The following is a 25,091-nucleotide window of genomic DNA, read 5'->3' as shown; positions in this document are numbered from 1 at the left end:
TTGCCTTCAAATTTGAGTCGCACTGAATCTCAATCACTTCCATTTACATACTACTGAGTCTATATTTATTGAGAAAATCGACGAACACAAACAAAATTTGTTTTCCGAGGAATTAAAATCATTAAGCCTTGTTTCAAATTCCGTTCTAAGATTTGAAATTTTTTCTGCGTATTTTTGATACGATGCAGTATCCCTGGAATGGCAGGTGCCGCAAACCAATTAGAATTTTACATTTTCGCGCGTACAATTTAAAATGATCCGTATAGTTTATAAATAAAGTATATTATAATTTGATATGCTAGTTTCCTTTCTAATTCGCATTTCTAATTTATTTTTACTTAGCGTCGGATGTATTGACTGGGCCACAAAAATGTTCATCTCGGGCCGCATGCGGCCCGCAGGCCGCGAGTTTGACACCCCTGGTAGCATATTTCAAATTAAAAAAAAAATTTTTTTTTAAACAAATCTTTCTGATCCTGCTTGGAAATAGAGTATAAGAGTAAAAGTCATAAATTCTTGGGTTTCAAAAACTAATTTTAATTTCTAACCTTCTTGAAACTGGAAATAAGCTTATAAAATTGACACGTTAGGCACTAAGAGGCGTACCCCAATAAATCTGAAGGTAATTGTTGTGAAAAAAAAGTATACAAAGCTTGCTAGCATTGACTTCATCTGTCAAAATCGGCCTCTCTTGTAACTCAACTCCACCTAGGTAATTAAAGTTGAAACACCATTTCTTTTAAGTATGTTGAGGGTGTAGATGTTTTCAACTTCATACATTTCGTCGAAGAACTTTATTTAAGGAAAAGCTCAAATTGGGCGTTGAAACTCAACATTCGTAAACTAGCCTACCGTCTTTTTTTTCATTATATTGATGAGTCTTCAAAGATTGCAAGCGTTGCCATTTATCTTTTTCCTATATTTAAATAAAAATTTATGAGCATTACCCTTACAGCTAACTTGTCGAAATGATTAGAAATAATATACTCTTATTATAGCTGCAATAATTTTTTTTTTTACATTTATTTATGACTACTTTGTTAAATTTTGTCCACAATTAACCAGCGTTCCCTATTCTAATTATAAAAAATAACACAAAATATGAAGTATAGTAATTTTATAATAGTTTTGTGAAAATGAAATGATCTACTCTTTTATTTATATATTTGAAAAGTTACTTCAATGTTTCATTATGCTGGTAAAAAATGCGTTAATATTCATTGACTCTAAAGATTTCAATAAAATAGGAGAACTCTCGACAAATTGGCAGTTTTTTTTCCGTTAGAATTCAACAACTTATTTAAGTCCATTCTAAGGCCACAATAATTCTTTACGACAAGAGTATATTGTCTGTAATTAATAGAATTGTTTCGAGTTAAAGACAGTATAACTGTGGTGTTTTTTTTTTTTTTCCTAGGAGAAAAACTTCGAAAAAGATACTTAACACCTTGAGCACCGCGCGTATTTTTAATGAAATTCCCGTTAAACCAAGCGCATTAAATTTTAATTAAATTATCAGCTATTACTTAAAACAAGCAGCTGTGCCTAAGGGGATAGAGCATTCGGTCCCTAATAAGGTCAACCAGGTTCGAATCCCAACAGTGCCTTGTTGATACGAATTTTGCTTCCGGCTTACACCATCAGTACTGAAGTAAAATACACTCAGTGGTAGACGTATAATAGGTTAAAATCCCCTTGTCGTCTTGCTTACCATGGGAGGTGGTGGTTTCCCGTCGTGGTTTTCCTCTCCATGTAACGCAAAAGCGGGTTTGTTCCATCAAGAAAGTCCGCCAAAAAGGCAAATTTCTCAGAATGTTTGATCTAGAAGTACCCTTGTCTTCTGGATTGGGTTCAAAATTACAGGGCTACGGAGGTGAGCATCGGTCGTGAACTTTAAATTGGGTCGGCCGTTCAGCGACGGTTATAACAAAAAATGTTTTCTTATTTATAGTAAAATTGTTATTTAAATAAACAAAAATCTATTTTTGCCTTACTTGGCATAATTTACGAAAGATATTAAATAAATAATTTCAAAATTTTAAGAAAACGCGTGAATATTCTCGAATGTCTGAAATATCACTTTCATGAGGTGATTTTTAGTCCATATTATATCTTTTACAAACTAAAAATATTTAAAGAAAAGTGCACTTTCGAAAAAAACTGAAAAAACTGGATACGGTTGAAAATGGGCAATGAAAAAAATAGATACATATGGAGAAGCTTGTTTGAAAAATTGGATTGAGCTCAAAATTCGCGAAAAACACTATTTTTTAATAAAAATTTTTTAAACAGCATCTCATTCCGTTTTATTACCTGCTGTTATAAACATTTTATTTTCGAGGAATTAATTAGTGAATACCGAATACCCATGGTGTATAGAAAAAATATTAAATGAATTTTTATATTGGTATACGTTTTTTTCCACCTGTAGGTCAAATTGAGATACTTTTTTTCCTTAAAAATCCAAATCTGTTAGAAGAAATTACTAATTAAACTTTTAAAAGTGCTCGCCGTTCCACTCCTAGGGTGAAATTGGGGTCAAATTTGATATCGTCAAACACATATTTTGAAATAATTTCACAATATAATATTTCCAATTTTGAAATATTTGATCATTGGCATGTATTTTGGACAATCTGTGTATTTCACACCACATCGCTTGAAAATATTTCACGTTATAATATTTCCGATACTGAAATATTTTATCACTGGCATATATTTTAGACAAACTGTGTGTATTTCGCATCACATCGTTTGAAATAATTTCACATTATAATACTTCCGATTTAGAAATATTTGCTGATTGACATATATTTTGGACAATCTGCGTATTTCGCATCACATCGTTTGAAAATATTTCACAATATAATATTTCCAATTTTGAAATATTTGATCATTGTCATGTATTTTGGACAATCTGAGTATTTCGCATCACATAGTTAGAAAATATTTCACAATATAATATTTTCAATTTTGAAATATTTGATCACTGCCATGTATTTTGGACAATCTGTGAATTTCGCATCACTTCGTTTGAAATAATTTCACATTCTAATATTTCCGATTTAGAAATATTTGATGATTGACATATATTTTGGACAATCCGAGTATTTCGCATCACTTCGTTTGAAATAATTTCACATTATAATATTTCCGATTTAGAAATATTTGATGATTGACATATATTTTGGACAATCTGAGTATTTCGCATCACATAGTTTGAAAATATTTCACAATATAATATTTCCAATTTTGAAATATTTGATCATTGCCATGTATTTTGGACAATCTGTGAATTTCGCATCACTTCGTTTGAAATAATTTCACATTATAATATTTCCGATTTAGAAATATTTGATGATTGACATATATTTTGGACAATCTGTGAATTTCGCATCACTTCGTTTGAAAATATTTCACAATATAATATTTCTGATTTAGAGATATTTGATGATTGACATATATTTTGGACTATCTGAGTATTTCGCATCACTTCGTTTGAAATAATTTCACGTTATAATATTTGCGATAAAGAAATATTTGATCATTGGCATGTATTTTAGACAATCTGTGTATTTCGCATCGCATCTTTTCTAAGTTTGTATTTTTTTTTTTTTTAAATTTATTATATATTTTTTTTTTGATTGCAGATATGTGGAATTGCTGTTTTCGCAGTCGGGATATGGACGATCGCAGATCGATCGTTCATGGAACGATTGCTGGGTACCGATCTCTACCTCAGTTCGGCCATAATTCTGATAGCCACGGGTGTGATTGTGACGATTATCTCATTTCTGGGTTGTTTTGGAGCCATTAAAGAAGTGAAATGCATGCTTCTTACGGTATGTACTACACTCCATTTTTTGTGTTTTAATTTATTGGTTAATTAAAGAAACTATAGAGATGAATACGTGTTGTTTAATGTTTTTGACAAAAACATGCAAGATATTTCATAATCGCTGCCCTTAACATATATTTTTGGAATCCTGTTCAAAAATGTTGTTCAAAAAATACACTCCTTAGGAATCACAAATTACTATCTAAGTGCGAAAGAAGCGAAATTGTTATCGAAATGTATCAAATCAGTATTGATAAAGGTTATATGAAAAACATCAAACCAATTTGATTGCTTGATAAAACTTGCTGGTGGTTCTAAAAATTAACTTTCGATTCCTTTCTGTTTCCACCGGCATTTAAACAGGTTTTCATGATTCCAGTTTCGCTTTTCACACTAGTGATTCCTTAAAATTTGATAGGGTTTTTGTTTATTTCCTCGTTTTGTGTATACTTTTTTTTACCTTGTTTTGTGTATACTTTTTTTTACCTTGTTTTGTGTGTACTTTTTTTTACCTTGTTTTGTGTATACTTTTTTTTTACCTTGTTTTGTGTGTACTTTTTTTTACTTTGTTTTGTGTATACTTTTATTTACCTTGTTTTGTGTATACTTTTTTTTCACCTTGTTTTGTGTGTACTTTTGTTTACCTTGTTTTGTTATACTTTTTATTCCTAAAGCATGAAAATTGATTCAAATGATCCCATTAGCCATGAAGGCAAGCATAATATTGCCAAAAAAACAAATCACCCAACATTGTCTTCACCACATAATTCGCGATCGCAACGCTCGAGTACGCCGTCTAGCGGGAGCCTGTAAATATCGGGCATTAATTTATCACGTTTTCATTTAGTTCCATCAAAGTCATTGACTGAATCAGACGCCATTTTTTAGCAGCAAATAAGAAACAAAATTTCCCTAAGGAAAAGGCCGAAGAACTTGAAAAAAATCTCCAGAATATTAGTAAATCTTTCAGGAACAGAACACGCCAAACATTTGAAGAAAAATTCCTCAATAATTTTTAATTTCTATTATCAACAAACTTGCAACTGATGACTTCCGATTTCGGATACTGTTACAGATGTGTGTATTAAGGTAAAATGCATTTCTTCTGTCTTCAATTCATTACGAATTAAAGTGAAGTCAACATTGCTTTCGTCATTCCAGTGAATAAATATGAATTCAGAACATACAGAATTGTAATAGTTATAGCATATTCTTCTTCGTTATAGAATAGTATATATTTCTGTATCCATATAATTCGGAAAACAACAATAAAAAATTATCCAAGTTACTTGAAATAGTGCCATTTGTGCTGATTCTTAATTAATTTAAATCGTTTTCTTGGTAAGTTTTTTTTAATTTTGAAAGAATAAGTTCAACTAGAATTCAGCTATTCTGTTTTTAGCTACATATTCAAATTCATATCAATTATAAAATTTTGCTGTGTAGTATGTTATCTAAAAGTAATGAAGGTATAAACTATGTATCTATTATTTGAGAATAAAGTTTTCAAACAAGGAACTTATCATTTTGGAATTCTCCGGGAATCATAAATCAGGTAAGTGCAATGATTTTTACAATAAAAAATTTGCTTGTAAATATTTTTTTTTCATTTGATGATGGTTCTCTACAGAATGGTTTTTTACGTCTGATTAAGAACTATAAGAATAATAAAAAAAGAAACAATATGAAAGTTTTTATTTCAATGTTAATAATTCTTAAAATCGTTTTTTTTATCCTAAGAATTCTTTATTTTCCGTTTTTTAGTTTATAATTTTTTGATAAAAATTGTTCTCAAAATACTTTTGAAAAATTAAATGGTATAACATTATGTGTTTATGTATACTTCTTGTATATTCCAATGTTTGAAATAATATGATTCAGAAAAGTATGGAATAAAAATTCGGTACTTACGACGTATTAACGCCACCGCCGCTACAGATTTGGCGGTTTTTAAGTGCCGCCAATCTACACTTAAAATTTTTGCGACAGTTCATAAAATAAAACACTTTATTTAAAATCAAAATAGTTAATTGGATTTCGGTGGAAAATGAGCCGATATAGAGTTTAGCATAGATTCAAAACAATCATATCGCCATATGAACTCTGATGAATAAGATTCCAAATGAAATAACATTTCCAAAACGTACGTTTGCCAAGATAAAGTTTTATGTTGTGGGAATTGGTACATTTTCGTTTTTTCGGTAAAATATTTCCCTCCTGAAAAAATAAAATTGCATCTTGTTTTGTTTTTGGCAAATCCCAAAGACGAATATTCGTAGCACTAAAAATGGCGACAAAAAAGAATTGTTTTTTTTTTTTTTTTTTTTTTTTTTTTTTCGTCAGCATTCTTTATTTTACGTTTCTTAGTTTCTAAATAATGATTTTTATTGAAACTTGAAATTTTTTGATAAAAATTGTTGTCAAAAAACGTTGTTTACAAAATTAAATTTCATAAAATTATGAGGCTTATGTATACTTTTTGTTCATTTTAATTTTTGAACTAATATGATTCTTAAAACTATAGAATGTAAAGTTTAAATGGGCCTTTCATGTTATATCATTAAATTTAGTAATACTATTTCTCGGGCATTAGGTTTTAACTCTTATAAGAATATACATATTTTTTTCTGTTAATGTACAAATATTTTTCCGATGTGTTTTGGATATTCCTTCTCTAATAAAAAGAGATACCATTTTGTTTTCGGTTGTACAAGAAAGAAGATCAAGCATTTTTCTTTTTTAAATTTAATAAGCCACATTAAAGAAGGAACGTTGCAATGCTACACGCTACATTAACGACGTCTCCAGAGTAACTGAATGACGGTTCATATGGAAATCGCAGGTAAGCGTCTCATACAACAACGCCCCCTATAGTTCGTTGCGATCGCGAATACTGACGAAACAGAAAATTTATACAAATAACTGATAAATATTTGGAATTTTTAAAAGCCTTTACGATAAACCATTTTAGACAAGTCAAAAAGTCGTCGAAAAATAAAATAAAAATTTAGGAACAAAAAAAAAGCTGCATCACTTTAAAATTCGCTTCACTCTTTGAAAATTCACGATTTTATTTAAACTTTACCCCTGTGTTATTAAGTTTAACCAGCTTTAATATCACTGCTAGTTTTTTTTATTTTTTTCATGTATTATTGCAGTTTAAAAAGATCTGACGATTTCATTAACGAACGTATAAATTAAGAGTTAACTTTGTTCTGTTAATCCAATTGTTCTTTTATAATCTGCTTTGTGAGCAAATATATTTTATGAACTAAGTAAATTCAATGCAAGCTGCTAAAATAAAATAAAATAAATTGAAAAATTATTTTTTTTAAAAGCAATTATAGAGAGTAAAAAAAATACATTGTAAATAAACGAAGAAAGAAACAACAATGACTTCTTAGCATTAAAATTAAAGAAAAATGCATTAATAATAAATAATTCTATATTATCATTTTTTTTGTGGTTGCATTGTGTTCTTATTCGTTTATTTTTACTTGTAAGGTAGTTTTAAAATTATAAATTTGGATTTTGGAATGAATAAAATGGAATAATTGGGATTCATATGATGTTTTAAGGAAAAGGTGCATTTGCTAAAAGTTCACTTATATAGTAAATACAATCATTTTAAATCCGTAAAGAGACAAAACTTACCTATTAAATGTTTAAGTTTGTCCTTTAACAAATTTTTTGCACAACCAAAATCTATACGGTAAACCACCATATTTTAAGATTTTAGACTTTGAAATTAAAGCAGCGATATTCTTCCATTAAAATAACGAGGAGAAACGGAAGTTAGAAAGTTCTCTCTTGATTAACGCTACAGTCATGTGGTTTAATTATGAGGACAAAAATTATGGTGATATGCATGGTCTATTTACATTTCACCTCTGTGCTCCATGTAAATATGTGTTTAGATATAGACTTTTGTAATTTATATATATTTGGTTCGAAATCGTGTTGTTTTCTTTGTATCCAGTTATGATTCAAAATCAAAGTAGCTTTATTTAGGTGAAACATGCTGTAGAGTTTAAGTACAATTGAACTGTGCTGAAACTCAACTTAATACCACGAAACTCAACGCTGTGTAAGGCCCAACTCAACTGTATAATATGTTATAATTTCTTTCTTTTTTAGTTTTTCATCATTCTCTTCATGATATTCATCATAATGCTAGTAGGCGGAATTTTAGGCTACGTCTTCAGAAACGAGGTAAGATTTAAGATTTTTTATTGTACCGTATTTCAATATTATGCTGCTGATTTTTCTATAAAACTGCCTTAAAGTATTTTATTTTTTAAATTCTTATCAAATATGAAAATAAAATATAGATATTAAGGGTCGCAAAAAATTCATAAGTGAGAAAAAGATGGTATTAAAAACATCAAAACCGGTTTAATTGAGTACTAAAACTCTGAAGAATTTCCAGTTCTCATTTTTAATTTCTTCTCTGTTTTTCTCCTACAACTAAACGGGCTTCAGTGTTTTCAGCTTTTGATAATGTTCGTATTTCTGTTAATTTTTCGCTTAAATGATAATAGGGTAAACTAACCAGTGAAGGAACACTTAAGCTTCGCTTGCCTTTTAAGAAATCTTATTAATTTCAAAATTCGTAATTTCAGTAAAATGACAGTGTCAACATATTTGCTACTAATTGCAAATCATGTAAAAAAATTGCAGAGAACTTACATAATATTGTTTTAAAGTTTTGGAGGTTCAAATAACAAGTAGTAAGAAGACCCAGTGAAGGAACAGCTTTTACCAGTGAATAAACACCCAGTAAAGGAACACCTAATTTTGGTTATTTTTAATGCTCTTTATGAATTTATAAGCCATACAAATATTTAAAAACAAGCCTATTCTTGAAATTATAACATATAAATACTTGAAAAATGTTAACTTTCTTTTTTGTAGTCATGAATTGAAAATTAAAGTGTTAACATATTAATACATACTGTTCATCCACTGCGAAATATATGCCCAGTAAAGGAACATGCCTGTTCCCTCACTGGTTAAAAGTTGTTTTTCGTATTTTTAACATACTTTTGATGCGGAACATCACTAAAGGTACAAGAAAATTAAAGTTTATCTTTTATTTCATTAACTTAGAAAAAAACCCAGTAAAGGAACGCTTGTTCCTTCACTGGTTTTTCATCGTTTGGTGATCCAGTGAATAAACACCCCCTTATCTCAGTACTTTATTATGCTATGGTGCTTGAAAAAAAAATAAAACGTAACTTCAATAACTATATTTTGAATTCTCTTTTTCACAGTAAGAAAAATAAAACTATTACATTCAATTAATTCCACTTCAAACATATGCATGCAAACACTCACATTATAATTTTTTCAAAGAAATAAGGTGTTGCAGAGATAATAACAAATTCAAAAATTTTTCCAGCGAAGTCTATTGGACCAGGTAATCCAAAACATTGCTAGATGACTTCCTATTGTTTGGCAGTAAGCTTTTTTACCAATCAATCTAAAGAAAAACTTTCAAATTCTTATTTTTAATCAATATATGAGAAATGTTCCTTCACTGATTAGTGTTCCTTCACTGGTTGGTTTACCCTATACAACCTTTAATGTCTAGGCTTTTTTGTCTCTAAGATGCATATGAAAGGAGAACATATGTATTACGAACAAAATCTGAATGTTATATATGATTAAATAATTCATATTGCCTTATTTATGGTAATATTGTTATTTAAACTAACAAAAAAAAAACATTTTTGCGGTAAATTTACTTAAAAATTTATATAATGAAGGGTATTCAATAAACAGTTTTAATATTGAAAGAAGACAGACAAAAAAAAATTTTTTTGTATATCTTAAATATCGTTTTCATGAAGTATTTTTAGTCGATATCTTTAAGCGTTTTACTGGCTAAAAAATAATCAAAATGCACATTTTAAAGAAGAAAATGAAAATATTTTTCCTCATTTCTTTTTAAAAACAACTTCTAAAAATTCTATTTCAAATTATATGTTTAGTTGAAATTTTATCGAGATTTACGATGATTTTTTCTTTGTGAATCGATGTAAAATTAGTTTTCAAATTAGAATATTCGATTATTCCACACTTTTTGTAAAAAGACCCATTTTTTGGAAAAGTAAGAAAAATCTACTAATAATATTTTGAGTATGGGAAAATGAGGGTATGTTTTCTGAGGAAAAAAAATACCAACATCCATTTTAAGGAGTTTCAAAATTATGAATTAAAGAGGTCATTGACTCAGTTTTTCAAAACAAAAGTTTTGTGTAGAGTTCATTTTCGCGATAAAATGTTTTGTGAGGGGTCTGTTTTGCGATAAAATATTTTATGAAGGATCCGATTTTATGATAAAATATTTTGTGAAGGATCCGATTTTATGATAAAATATTTTGTGAAGGGTTCATTTATGTAATAAATTATATTGTGACGAATTTGTTTTTTCGATAAAATATATTGTGAAATGCCCATTAACTGAATTAACAATAATTTGTAAATTAACAATACTGTAAGTATTTAAAGAAAGAAATTTATTTTCGCTTCAAAACTGAAATTTAAAAAAATTCGATGCAAGTGCTCGAAAATGACACTCCTTGTTTGGGCCATAATAAGTGAAAAAATCAAAACCGAAACAAGTTAGAAATAAGAAAAGAACACAGTTGACTAACGATGAAAAGGAAAGAAAATTAATTTTAAAAAAAACAAGAAGAGGAACCTTGGAAGCCGAGGAGTGGCGGTGGCCGAAGAAGACAAACTGAGACAAGATACATTCACAAGCGCAATAGAAATGAGAGGTAGGACTGAAGCTTACTAGAGAACGTACGTTAATATGATTTAAGCAAGACTCACAGATCTTAATAGTACTTTTTATGTCCGTAGTAAAAAGAATTTTCACATGAGCGAAATCCATATTTATTTCCTAAACCTAAATAATCATCACGTAAAGTAAAGCATTCACATAAAAACCTGATGGGGACCAGGGAGGTCACGGAGGTTTAGGCTCCATAATTTCTTGACAAACAACATAATGTTGTCAGCATTACGGACAGGAAACCATCGATGATGGACTCCTAGCCGCCACTGGGGATCGAACCCCAGTTCTTCACGATGACAGTTCAGTGCCTTGACCTCTGAGTCGAGTTGGATCCAATCATCATATAATCATCCCTTTATTTCCAAAATCATCCTGTATTTATTTTCAAACCATTTTATATAATATATGTTGAGTTATTTAACTTGATTTTTATTTTTTTAATTCCAATTTCTCCCTGTAGGTGGAGAAGCAGATGAATCAGGAGATGATAATGTCCATACCCCTCTATAGAAATGAGACAGCCGTCACAGATGCCTGGGACTCAGTTCAGGAATACGTAAATAATCATGTTTCTTCTTTTTGTTTTTATTTTAAAACCTTTTTATCCAACTGTATATTGATATCTTATACTATACTCATTGACTTGATATCTATGATGCTTTATTTAGGACTAGCTGTAGACTAGCTGTAAATAATAAATCATTACCAAGTAACACTTAAATCATGTGTTAAGCTGAAACACAATACTATTAATAAAACTGAAATAATTCCATTTTATTTACTTATTTATCATTTTTTGCTATCTTTTCTGGTAACTTTGCGTTATTAGACAGAGTAAAACATGCTTTTATTAGTGCATTCTATAAAAAATAAAGATTCAATATTTTAATAGATACCAAATATACTAATAGAATGCATTGTGCCTCTATTAGTATAGTTGTTATCTATTTAAACTGTACCATTTACCATGATACCAGTAGTACTAGTACTTATTACCAAAACTAAGTATTCATAGTGTCAATTATAGTTTAGCGATTTCTTACGAAATCTTTTTAACGAATTACTAACACATTTCTTCATTAATTTTTTTTTTAGTATGCAACTTAAATTTTTTATTTCGATAGAGATGTCTAAGCTGACCTCACTTAACTTACCTGTCCACTGGAAATCCAACACTGATCAATGACTTACAGATAGCGACCAATAGGAACACGTTACTATTGAGATGTTAATGAGAATCATCCAATAGGAATGGTGCAAACGGCAATCGATTTATTCTACTCAGTGATGGTTCAGCCTCTAGCTTGGAGATCTCTATTACCATTGACTATAAATTTACTTTTACAGAAACACATTTTAAAACTATAACTATGAGATAAATTAATACGTATCTTTTCAAATAACGTTAGAAATGCTAATTTGGTAGAGTAGTCCGGGCATGTTACCACGTTTGCATGGATCGTTTTTTTTCATCTGACGTAACGAATAATAAATAATTTAATTACTAAAAAACGTGCAAAAAAAACTCTTCCTTTTTTCAATAATGAAAGCTAAAGCTGGAAGATATCAATTATATTATCTTTAAAATATTTGAAAAAACAAATAAAACCTCCTATATTTAAAACAATGATTAATGTAAAGATGATCCATTTTTCAAATGTCAATCTCGAATAATCTGAGTTTTCAAGCGAAGTTTAGGAGCAAAGCTAAAAATAACCCTTTGGCGCACTTTAAATTTCAGAAAGCTAGCGTAAACTCTTATGGAGTTATAAAAGCGGCAAACAGACAGACAGACTACCACAACTTCATTTAATTATTACAGATTTATTTCGAGATAATATCCCAGAAAATATTTGCGCGTGGATTCTCTTGTGTTAGGCAGCAGCGTAAAACGATACTGCTATAGTTCAATATTTTATTCTAATATTTTATTGCTCAATTTCTGATATTTTGTTGCAGTTCAAATGTTGCGGTATGATACAGGAACAAGATGCTAGTTATGAAATTTGGTCGAAAAAGAATAAAGAGTTTAGTGGTAACAAGCGAGTACCAGAATCCTGCTGCAGGCAAAAGGACCAGAGCAGCATTCGCAACTGCCAGATTTCTCCTTGGGGTGGCGATGCTTTCACTGAGGTAAATAGCGCCAATATTGATTCATTTTTCAAAATAGGGTAAAAATATACTTGAGAGTGCCCCTTGGCAAAATTGGTGACTTATGTTTGGCGTGGTAACATGAATTGCTGCCAAAACATAATGATATTTCAACAAAACGTTGGAAAATTTCAACAAAACATCGGCCAAACTTTATAATAAACCCAAATATAAGCAAAATTAATAAACCCAAAAAATAGTGCGTGGAGTCCCTCCGCGAGGAAGAAGTTAAACTTCGCAACCTGCGACGTTAATTGTAGAAGAATCAGCAGTCGTAGAAGGATCACTAGTTCTATTCAACGACTCTTTTTCCTGCTCCGTTCGCTTCCGTGCTCTGTAATCACGGTAATATTGTGCATTTTTCCCTCGTGAACCTCTTGAACCAGTTGAAGTGCTTGTGGTTGCCTTATCGTCTCGCCCTGGAAAATGTATTTGTATTAATAATGTATGTGAATACGTCATAACGTATTTTCAGAAGAGAAAACCTAACAATCAATTGATATTCACAAGAGACGTACCTTGACATAACCTTAAATCCGTCGCATTGTCCGTGGGATTGTTTTCACTCATTTTTTACAATTGTTATCCACTAAATTTGAAAATAAAAAAATACTACCCTAGTAAATTATATGTGCATCAAAACAAACTAAAAAAATATTTATAGAAAAACAATACTTTTATGCTAGTGAGAACCAAAACAATAAGGAAATGAATGAGGGAAAACTAGATCCTACCACGTGATTTCCCGGCCAATAAAAATGTAGCGTTAAACGTTTAACGCAACCTTGTTGGAAGTCGCATAAGAAGTATAACTTCAATAAAATGCATTTTGAATCGAAACAAAAATTAATGGAGTAGGCGACTCACTTCTTCATTAAGCTTAAAAATTCTCAGATGTAGATGCACAGAATTGTCTAATAGCAGTTAGATACTGTCTAAATTTATCATGAATAGAATCTGTGTACCTCCATCGCCACATAAATTCGGCGATATACGAATCGAAAATGGCGTCTGTGGTACCGGACTGAAGGTGACATTTTTTTCTAAAGTCCCTTTTTATGACTGCCCACATACCTTTGATCTTATTGACCAGGAGCAAAAGTAACCTTATCAGCTAGTATCCAACATAGAACTAACGAACCTCTGAAATTACATATACCGTTGAACATTTAAAAATAACGCTAAAATCTAAACCAATCAGAATCACGATTAGGCTTCAACATCGCCCAGCTTGGGGATCAACCTCGATCACAACTTGGCGAAAATCAAGGGGCACCCTCAAATATAGTCTACCCCAAAATGGCTCCCTAAACGTAGCTTTGATCAAAAATGTCTGAAAGATATATTTTATCCGATTTTCATCAAGAACATTTCTTAAAATAATTTGTATGAAAATCTGTGACATGACAGCTACGATTGGTTGATTTTGCTTAGAATGAACCTGAATAAAATTCGAAATTAAAGTCAAAACAAGGAAAGTTTCGATTTTCTTACGTAAGCATATGAGGGGTGAGTTTTTGGTTTACTTTTGCTTATAAGGAGATTGTAAATTGCTAAAGAAAACAAAAGCATGTTTATGTAATATTTAAATAGCCCTTATGACACATTTTCATCACATTATTCTTGAAATTATTCCTGGTTTAGCAAGCGGCAATGTGCATATATAGTTAATAAGATATTTCAGTGTATTGTGCTGTCATTAAAAGAAAACTTGTAAAGTACTAAAAAGGAAACAATACTAAGGGAAAGTTTAATTTAATGTCATTTTGGGGGTAAAAGTACTTATAACGATAGTGCCAAGGCTTTTTAATTGCAGGTTTGTAGACGACAGGCAATCTTACATTTTTAAGTATAATTTTTATCTGCACTTATCCCTTTTAAGCTGGCATTTATACTTTCATTTTTAAAATGTTTTACTTTTAAGCAGTATAATGAATTAAAGTTTGTTTTTTTAAAGAAAAAATAGGTCTAAATTAAAAGAATTCTGCTTAATCATGTAAACCTAAGCTGAGTTGGTGCTAGCGGTTAAAATTTGTTATAAGACTTCCAGGTTACTACGTCTGTTTTTTCTTCTTTTCTTTTGGGTGTCTAAGCAAGAAAAAAAACACCATCCTATACTGTCATGGTACTTGTACTGTTTATTATATGACTTAGACGGATCATTATTAGAAACCTGCTAAGACTGTTAATTATAAGCCTGTTTGGATCGTAGGACCCGTGTCCAAGGTTGTGAGTACGATTCCCGTCGGCTGAAGACTCTCCATGAAGTAAATGGTGACTGGTGTACGTTAAATTTTCCGGGTCACAAAGTCCTCTAATTTCCCATTTAAAAATCAATACTTCCCGGGGTACTGAATTGGAAATTGATCTTTGTTTGATCAAGATCAAAATTACGATCTGTGGATGAATGAAGTATATGAATGGTTCCAACCTTTAAAACGGGATGTGACGTGTGATAGTCATATTCTTGGCCATAGAGGGTATGGGGCTGAAAAACAAGAAACACGCCATCTGCCTTGAATTCGCTTGGTTTCACCAAACAGACCTGCTGGTATTTGACAAGTGTTATTTTATTATATTACTTATGCTATATTTACCATCGACTTCCAAATCTATTTAACTAAGCTGAAAACGTTTAAAAAAACTGATAAAACTCAAAACGTGGTAACCCTTACAGAGTTATTAATGATTTATGACGCTACCTTGAGTCGGTTTCCTGTTGTTGTTGTCTCTAATGCCATTTGCCAAAATCAACAAGCCTGTTTGTTGAAACGCAGCAAGTTTAAGTCAGAAGGTGCGTTTCTTGTTTTTAAGTGGTACCATCTATGACCAAGAATACGACTTCAGCTACACACACGTCACAACCCATTCAGATGGCAAACCCATTCATACATTCATTTATTCATCCACAGATCGTAATTTTGTCCTGAATCAGAGATCGATCAATTTCCAATTCAGTACTCCCAGTGGTATTGATTTGTTATAGGAACTTGGAGGACTTCGTGATCTGATAGATTTAACGTGTATCAGTCACCATTTACTACACGAAGAGTCTTCGGAAGGTGGGGATTGAACGTGTATCAGTCACCATTTACTACACGAAGAGTCTTCGGAAGGTGGGGATTGAACTCATGACCTCTTAGACATGGGTCCAACGCCCTTCCTACCAGAGGCTACCCGTTCCATTAGATTTCCTTAAATCATCATTATTCACGACCTTTTAGAATTGATAAAATCCAAGAAAATTTTATTAATTATAAATTGAAATAAATCATAATATTAAAACTTTCTTTCATCAAGCCCTTTCACACATCAACTCACAAACATATGAGTAGGAATAACACCGGAAATTTTCGAGATTCCGTTCCAGTTTTAGAATCTTGTTAAGTCTAGTTTACTATCCATTCCTGACTTACTTTTAATCTTTCTGAAATAATTCTGTAAATTTTATTTCAGGATTGTTATATGAAAATGAAAGACTTTGTAAAAGATCATGCTCTTATATTAGGCGGAATAGGAATAGGAATTTCCTGCGTGCTGGTACGTATAGTTATTAGTTTTTTTTCAATTATTAATTTCCACAATATATTCCGTTACAACTGCTCATAGTGCATGTGTTTAGAAACCCTTTCACAGATGAAATTTAAAAAAAAGTACTCATATTTGATTTCATGAGCTAATATTAAAACGAAGTATACACCTCATTAAAATATGGTGAATCACTATTGAAGAAGGCGATGTTAACAAAGCCTCAAGACCAGTTTTATTACAGAAATGGTTTTTTAATAATCGCTTTTCACCTATTCTTTCTTTCTCTGAGACTTAAGCAGACTATAATTATTTTTATATCGCTTTCTTCTAAATGATACTTCATTTTTTTTTACAATGATTTCGTTTTCTAATCGCGTAAACATTAATCTTCTACCAATAATGTGTATACTTCTTTACCTTCCTTTTGATCAAAAAATCCGAAAGTAAATATCAAGGATGGTGGATTCTGCATTTCCTATTTAACTATCAATATTTATTAAAAAATATAAATTGAGATTTGCTAGCTCCATTCTAAAATAGTCTATTTTTTTTTTAAATTACAACCATGCATTTATTTTCTATAATTATATTGTAAAGGTAGATCATAAGCATACCAAATTTTATTTTTGACCAGAGGAAAACTGAGAGAAACCTAAGTGACGAATAGTACGCTATGAGAATAAATGCATTTAAAGATATAAATGGATTCATGTCCAGAAACCTGGAACATTTCAACGGGGTCTGGCTAGACACAGAATTCTTTTTTCTGTATATATTATTCTACATATAATCCCTATGTATTCCCATACATATAAAAATTGAAAAGTTACTATGTCACATATTTTTTTAATGACTGAAATATTATTCTCCTGCTTTTTTTCAAAACTTCATTCATTTAATTAATCCTTCGAGGCCGATAAGACACCACTGTCCATTTTATATATTTTTTTCTGAAGCTCTGATTGCATGCAAAAATACATTTTAGTGTTTTTCTAATTATACAAATCAGTCTAATAGTTACTATAAAAAATCTATCAGAATTATATTTGTTCTTAAATATGAGATCTAAAGAAAGTAGTTTGAAAAAAATTTCTGCATTCATGTTCAAAAATTAATCAATAATTGATTTTGCAAATTAAAGAAATTTCAATGATGAATAACTGTTTCTCTTGGATCAAAATAACTGCAAATAAAAGCAAATTTAAAAAATAATTCTTTAAAAATGAGCCCTATATAAGTTATAGGATGAGACGAAAGAAATGATTAGAATGTTAAATATACTATTTAATGCAAAATTAAAAAAATAAAGTGTAAAAATGTATTTTTAATAACAATTCTGCTTAAAATGGTTAACCATTTGCTGTCGTATGTTTGCTCTTAGCCATCAAAGCAAATAACCATTGTTAGCTTATAGTATTGAACAATATTATTAGTCTTAAGAGACATTATATATTATCTCGTAAGATATACGATAAATTGAGTTACATGAGATAAAGTGTAAAAGCGTTTTTTCCTTCATCAAAGAGAGCGATTTTTTTTCTTCCCTGCACCGCTCGTCAGACTAAAATTCATTTCAACCACTATGATAAAAAAAAAAAAATTTAACCCTTTGACGCGGTTTTTTTTAAATCATATTTTACTTTTTCTATTATTTTGTATGGATTTTGGTGAATATAAGTGAAAAATATTATACTTAGCATTTTGCTATTTAATAATTTAATTATATTTAATGATATAATTATATTTAATAACATTATTTAATAATTTTATAATATTTAATTACATTATTTAACAATTTATAATATAATTTAACAATTCCATAGTTATGAAATACAACATAAAACACCGTTGTCTTTTTCTAAATAAAAAATAAAATCTTCCAAACATGATTCCCTTTCAAAAAATAATTTTTCGAATTTGTACTTAATTGCAGCTATTTAGATTTAAGACCATCAATTATTATTACAGATTATTCATCACTGAAATTTCTTTACATTACAAAATCAATTATGGATAAATATTTGAATATGAATGAAGAAATAATTTTCAAACTACTTTCTTTAGATTTTATACTTTAGTACAAATATAATTCCGATGATTTAATAGATTTTTTTATAGTAAGTATTAGAATGGTGATTCACTATTAAAAAATTTTATAATGCATGTTTGTTTGTAGTTACTTCAAAAACATATATAAAATAGACACTGGTTTCCTATTTGTGTCAAAGGGTTAATACGATTGAAAAGTTACTTGAATTTTGCATCAATATTTCTCAAATTAAATTAGTACTAGTTGACAGGTTAGTACAGGGTTGGATTTCTGATGTCAATGATTGCATCCTTTAAAAATATCTCACAAGTTTAGATATTTTATATCTGACGGGAATTTCTTCAAATATTTGTCTGTTTTCAAACTTTTTGAACATCTTGTTAAGATCTGATGGGGTTATATATTTTAGTACAAATATAATTCCTGTAATCTAATAGATTTTTGTACTAACTATTTGTCTGCCTTCTCATATTCAAAAAATTTCATAAAATGTTTTTGCTTGTAGTTACAGAGTCAAAAAATACACAAACGGGACACCGGTGTCCCATCTGCGTCAAAGGGTTAATACGACGGAAAAATTACTTAAATTTTGCATCAATATTTCTCAAATTAAATTAGTACTAGTGTAATTTTGCACCAATATTTCTCAAATTTAATTAGTGCTAGTGTAATTTTGCACCAATATTTCTCAAATTTAATTAGTACTAGTGTAATTTTGCACCAATATTTCTCAAATTAAATTAGCACTAGTTGACAGGTTGGCACAGGATTGGATTTTTGACGTCAATGATTGCATCGTTTAAAATTATCTCACAAGTTTAGATTTTTGGTCTGATGTGAATTTCTTCAAATATTTGTCCATTTTCAAACTTTTTGAACACCCTGTTAAGCAAGCGTTTATAATTTTTTTTTCTTCTTTTTCTTCCTACAGATCGTAGGCATGATGCTGTCCTGTGCGTTGTTCTTGATGATCAACTAATCCAGAAAACTGTCCAACACCAACCTCATCAAAATCTTTTTCCTTTTTTGGAATGAGCTGGATATAAGTGGATTTGGTTCTCGCTTATTTCATTTCATTCGTGTTTGTAAATATTTATGCATTGCGAATGGCCTTCTACTTAAAACTGTTATGTAAGCAAGAATTAAGTTGCGATTTTAAGAAGAAAAGAAAAATTTAGTCAAGAAATTAAAAATTGTTGAAGTTTGTTAAGATGCAATAACGGATGTTGCGGGACTGGCAAACTCCTTGATTAGATTTGATTAAAAGGAAAAAAATAGAAAAAAAATAATCAAAAGATTTTGCAACCACGCATATTCATGGACATCTAAATCCTAATTTTAAATTCATTTTATGTGAATACATGCCATTGCAAAAAAAGTTCCTTGAAATTTTTTTTAAAATTTTTATAAATGTAAAAAATATGACATATTATTATGATATAATACTCCTTTTATAAATTTGTTTTATTCTATTCATCATAAAATATTTTGCTTAAATTTTATGATTATTTTATATTGATTTTCCTTGAAATATTTTGCTTAAGCCAAATAGCTTAATTTCAAAGCAAAAATGTTAATAATAGATTTAGAATTTTATTAACCTTAGTCGTCGATTGTATGTCCTCTTTTGCTGCATGCCTGGGCGCATTGCTCCTCAACACGCCACTACAGAAATATTAAACTTTTTAATTAGCATTTTAGTCACTGGAGAAATAATTAAGCCAATTTTTTAAACAAATATTTTTATCAACAAGTTGTATCCTAATTTCTACGATAAAAACAAATTTTTGTTTTATAATTAATATAAAATTTAATTTGTATTTTTAAGAGAATGTTCAATGTATAATGAATGTTTAGTTTTTTAAAATTTTGAAGATTAAATACACAAGGTCTAGGTAAACAATCGAGATCATATTTTATTAAATTGAAACATATGATTATTTTATCTTATGTTAACAAAAGTTGATTCTTTGAAGATTTAGACGAAACTAATAATTGCCATTAAACATTTAAAGATAAAAAGCAAACATAACTAAAACTATTTACCTAAACCATGATTTTTGTTCTATTTATACCCAATGTGTTGACTTATTTCTATGTTAGACTGCAAACAACTATTCCACGTGCATTTTTTCATTTATGTATACAATATTATTTATGTATTTATATATTTATTCTATTAAATGTGGGTTGTCTTTTTCTATATGAGAAATTTTTCCTTACTTTTAAACATGGTTACGTTAATTTCTCCCATATGATGAATCAAGGTTTTTATTTGTGACTAAATAAGCATTGTAATCATGACGTTTACTATTGCGAAAAACGTCTATGTTAGAAAGAACCTAAATTATAGATGTGGCTAGACGTTTTTTTAATTATTATTGTAACATCCATTAATGCTGTGATCCGCTGGCCACGGTCCGATACCTGTCCATGGATTAAATGGTACCGAGTCGCCCAAAGTAACATTAAATTTCCATTTTAATTATTCGACTTTCCATGGGACTGGAAGCTGAGATACGTCCCCTAAAGCCGCGCCATTACCGCCCATGAAATTATAATTTATTTTGAAACCATGTCTGAAAAAAAATAAAGTTATTAAATCGAAGTATTCTAAAATATAAGCAATGAACGGCCGTGGTAAAATTTTCAATCTTTGACCGGTAAGCGGGGCATTCACTATTGCATATAAGTTGGGGAACCCAGCATTAATGCATATAACGTATACCTCATGAAGAACCAAGGTTTTAGGTAATATTAAACGTGTATTATAATCTTGTGATCTACTATAGCAAAAAAAGTCTACCTTATGAAGAACCAAGTATGGCTGTATATCCTTTTTTTTTAGTAATGGCATTCACTATTGCATATAACGTGTACTTTATGAAGAAACAAGGTTTTAAATGGCACAATTTTTTTAATCATTACGCCTACTATTGTAAATAACTTCTACTTTATGAAGAAGCAAAATTTTTAATGCGTTTAGGCATTCTTTTTTTAATATGGCGTCCTCTACTGCATATAATGTATATTTTATAAGAAACAAGATTTAAAATGCAGCTAAACGATTTCTTTTTAAAATTTTAATCATGAGGCATACCATTGCAAAAGAAGTATACGCTTTCAAGAAGCAAGGTTTTAGGTATGACTAGGCGTTTTTTTAAATTATAAAGGTGTCTAATACTGAAATAACTTATACTTTATGAAGAATCTGACTGGACATTCTTTTTTTTTTTAAATTTATCACGGCGTACTTTATTGAAATTACGTATACCTTATAAGGACTCTTGCTTGACCTCTAACCGATTTAATCAAAATAATCATAACTCTTATAAGATTATATTTTTATGCAGTTTGATTTTCAGATACAATTTTACTACATCAAAAATTTGAAGATCCAGTTTGATCTTAATCAACGCATTGAGAAAATTCGAACGTTTTTAGCTCCAATACTATATTGCTATACCAGTTGTCTAAATAAAATAAAATATTGCATCATTTTCTTCAAGATTTTGATAGATCAAAACTTTTTTTCGAATTCTTATAAGGATAATTAAACGCTACATCAAAATCATTTAAAAGCACCCGATTTTACATATTTTTAAAAGTTTTACGTAATATGAATTTTTTTTTTAAACATGAAATAGTTTCGAAAGAGTTAATGAAAATTGTCTTACGTATTCTTCACTGAAGAAGTTGAGTAAAATTTATTCAAAATTCTGCCAAAAGCCAAAATAAGATACGGATATTTTTCCGAATAATCTCTCAAAATTTCGTGCCTTTCTTTCTTCAATTATTTATTTCTTAGCAAGTCAGGCTTATGGTTTATAAAGGATTACCGACAATCTATATTCATATCAATTCTTGCAGTATTTTTTTACCACTCATTTCAAACGCATTTCTTTATATATTTGCCCAGAATTGAAAAATTATTTCAATCTGGTACTTGCAACAAACAACATGGTTGTGCATGGCGTGTTAATATTACAGCTTTAAGGCTTAGGTTTATTATCACACTGTATCAATTTACTGATTAGATTTAATTGGATATCTGCAAGTGACGTCACGCGTGTGTGTCAAACCTGATTGGCTAACCAACGCGTGACGTTGATTGCAAACATCCAATTGCAGAATTTAATTTTTGATGAACATGATGCATTGTAATTTATTAATGTAATCAAAGAGAATCAAAGTGTCATGAAATCAAAGTGTTTTTGAAAATATGAAAGCCATTCGTTATGGCTATACTTGTGTTAGTAACCATCATAATGATGGAATAATTTTTTGAAATATATTTGTCTCCATGTTTCCTTATGGTACTGTAAATTATTTTATCTGTGTGGCTTATTATACAAATATGGTGATTAAAACATGTTACCTGTATGTAATGTTCACTTCAGAATGTATTATACGTTTCGTTTTTAAATAAAGATGTTTGTTCCCTTGTTCTAGATTTATTATTTTAAAACAACAGAACTATATAAATATTTTTTTTCTTCAGGAAAACGGACAAACAATTTCTTTTTTTCCGACAAATTAACATCTTTAACACGTCATAAAAAAATTTACTTTTTATGAACTTTTTTATATTTTTAAAATCAAATCGCATTAGTTAAAATATTTTTTAAAAAACCAATGTCATTACGTGATTGGGAAGGTTTTTTATAAAAAGAATAAAAAAATATTTTTAAAAACTGTAAATTCCAATTGCTCAAAATCACAGGTAATTAGTTCACACATTTTTTTAAAATATCCAAATACTGACGTTGTGATAGCTAATATTTTCCGCATCAAATGTAACCCACCTGTAAATTTTCTTTGACTGAATGGCTAGCTGAGCCGAAGAATAAATAATGTGATATATTCTTTGGCTGAGCAGTGTAAATGTTAAATCAAAATTTTTTTTAAAAAAATAATCTAAAAATAATGTACAAAAATATTTTATAACAGGATGGATTACTAGGTAGCGATGAAATAAAAATAACTTTCAAGAAAGAAAAAAAAAATTCATAATTATTTTATCAAGAAATTCTTTTTTTTTTCTTTATATTTTACCAAATTTCCTGTAAAATAATACTTTTTTTTTATCAAGACTTTTATCTTGCTTAAAAAGAACAGGCTTAAGATTTGTTTTTATATTAGGCAGCTGAATTTGCAGGTCTACAGTGGTTTCGAATTTAGTAGTTCTTGTCGCGTGCCTAAGTTGAAATGAAATAAGCTGAATTCTGGTTTTTTATATATATCTCTTGAGCATATATTTTATTACAAAAGGAGAGAATTGTCAGAGAAAAATATTTCTTTTTTCTTAAATTTGGTTATTTTATTTTGAATTGTAAAAGTTTGATGATAAAATACAGTTGCAATCTATCTTATTATATAAAACGCTAATACGTACGTATGTATGTATGCATGTATCAATAAAACCGGTGATATTTCTTTTCTCTCGCTGGCAACAGTTTTCATTTTTAATTGATTGGATTCGGCGCGCAAGAGCACGTAGTGAGCAACCAGATAACAATAACCAGAGTGAGCATTATCAGGTTGTTCAATTCAGATTCATGCACTAAAAACATGATAATATTTAATTTGAACTCAATTAGGAATTAATTAATTAATTGAAGTGAGAATGCTTTAAAAGGCTGCTGTTGAATTGATATTTTTCTACTGGGAGCTACCTAAACGTCTAAAAAACGTTTAAGTGTTTGTATTGAATGCATTGAATTTTTTTATATTTCGCGTTTATTTATGCATTGAATTTTCACGCTTTAAAATGCAGAATATTAGTGAAGCAATATTTGATAATTTATTTTGCTAATATGTTTCTTATTTAGCTAATGTTTTGATTTTTTCACCATGTACAATCTAAATAGCTAATATACTTTTTTAAAAGCCAATAAGAACATTGGTAGAATTCTTCTACATAAGTACAATACTATGTCTTTGATGATAAAATACTATGTCTTTGATGATAATATATTATGTCTTTGTGCTAGAACATTGTGTTCATTGGCGAGCGAGCGCAGCGAGCCATGGTTCACGGTGTGAACCACATAGGATTGCGTAGCAATCCTCGGGGGTTGGCTAGCGTTAGCGAGCAGGGGGCGGAGCCTCCTAGTTATTTGTAAATGCTTATTCTTTTCTTAGTTCCTTTTAGTTCGTATCGTTATTTCTTATAACGATATATTGTTATTAGAAAGTATATTTATTTAAAGTATATTTATTTATTATTTTTTTCGTTGGCATTTTACTTCAATAATTTTCAAAAATTAACAGAAATATTATGCAAATGCTATATTATTTGTTGTTTAAAACATAGTTGAAGGCTTCAAAACTCATGATTGGTTTAAAAAAAATCCTAACTTCACGGAACCCTAAGGTTCCGCGGAACCGATTAGGGAACTAATGATCCAGATTATCCTAACTGGATCAGGTGCACCCTATAACTATTTTATAATAGAAATTACGAAACCATAAATCTTTTTAGAAGCCGGTCTAGTGGTTAAAAGATAATGAGACATTTATAAGTGTCATTTTAAATTTTTAATGAATTCTAGTAATTTTTGCAAAAAAAAAAAATTTTATTTTGAGCATTTTTAAAGGATCTGACTCAAGTTTTTTATATAACGCAGAAAGTAGAAGACCGGGTCACTTAAGGCCTGGTTTCTTAGGAAACGTCAGCGTCAGCTTGAAACGAACGTTTACCTCTGATTGGTTAA

The 25,091-nt window shown here is 29.6% G+C and overlaps 1 protein-coding gene across 4 annotated transcripts in view; it reads left to right on the top strand.

The window, feature by feature from the left end:
- The window catches only part of LOC107455349 (CD151 antigen), a 71,807-nt gene extending 48,986 nt beyond the window's left edge, over positions 1-22,821 (top strand). For all 4 annotated transcript variants that reach the window (XM_016072881.4, XM_016072889.4, XM_071182507.1 and 1 more), the window contains exons 3-8: positions 3,651-3,842; positions 7,976-8,050; positions 11,104-11,199; positions 12,603-12,776; positions 16,251-16,334; positions 19,307-22,821. In XM_016072881.4, coding sequence (XP_015928367.1) covers positions 3,651-3,842; positions 7,976-8,050; positions 11,104-11,199; positions 12,603-12,776; positions 16,251-16,334; positions 19,307-19,354 — 669 coding nt within the window. In that variant the 3' untranslated portion in view covers positions 19,355-22,821. The remainder of the gene's footprint in view (positions 1-3,650; positions 3,843-7,975; positions 8,051-11,103; positions 11,200-12,602; positions 12,777-16,250; positions 16,335-19,306) is intronic.
- Positions 22,822-25,091: the final 2,270 nt, after the last annotated feature.

Source organism: Parasteatoda tepidariorum, chromosome 6 (genome assembly GCF_043381705.1).
Source record: "Parasteatoda tepidariorum isolate YZ-2023 chromosome 6, CAS_Ptep_4.0, whole genome shotgun sequence".
Lineage (NCBI taxonomy): Eukaryota > Metazoa > Arthropoda > Arachnida > Araneae > Theridiidae > Parasteatoda > Parasteatoda tepidariorum.
This window is presented reverse-complemented; position numbering and strand designations above follow the sequence as displayed.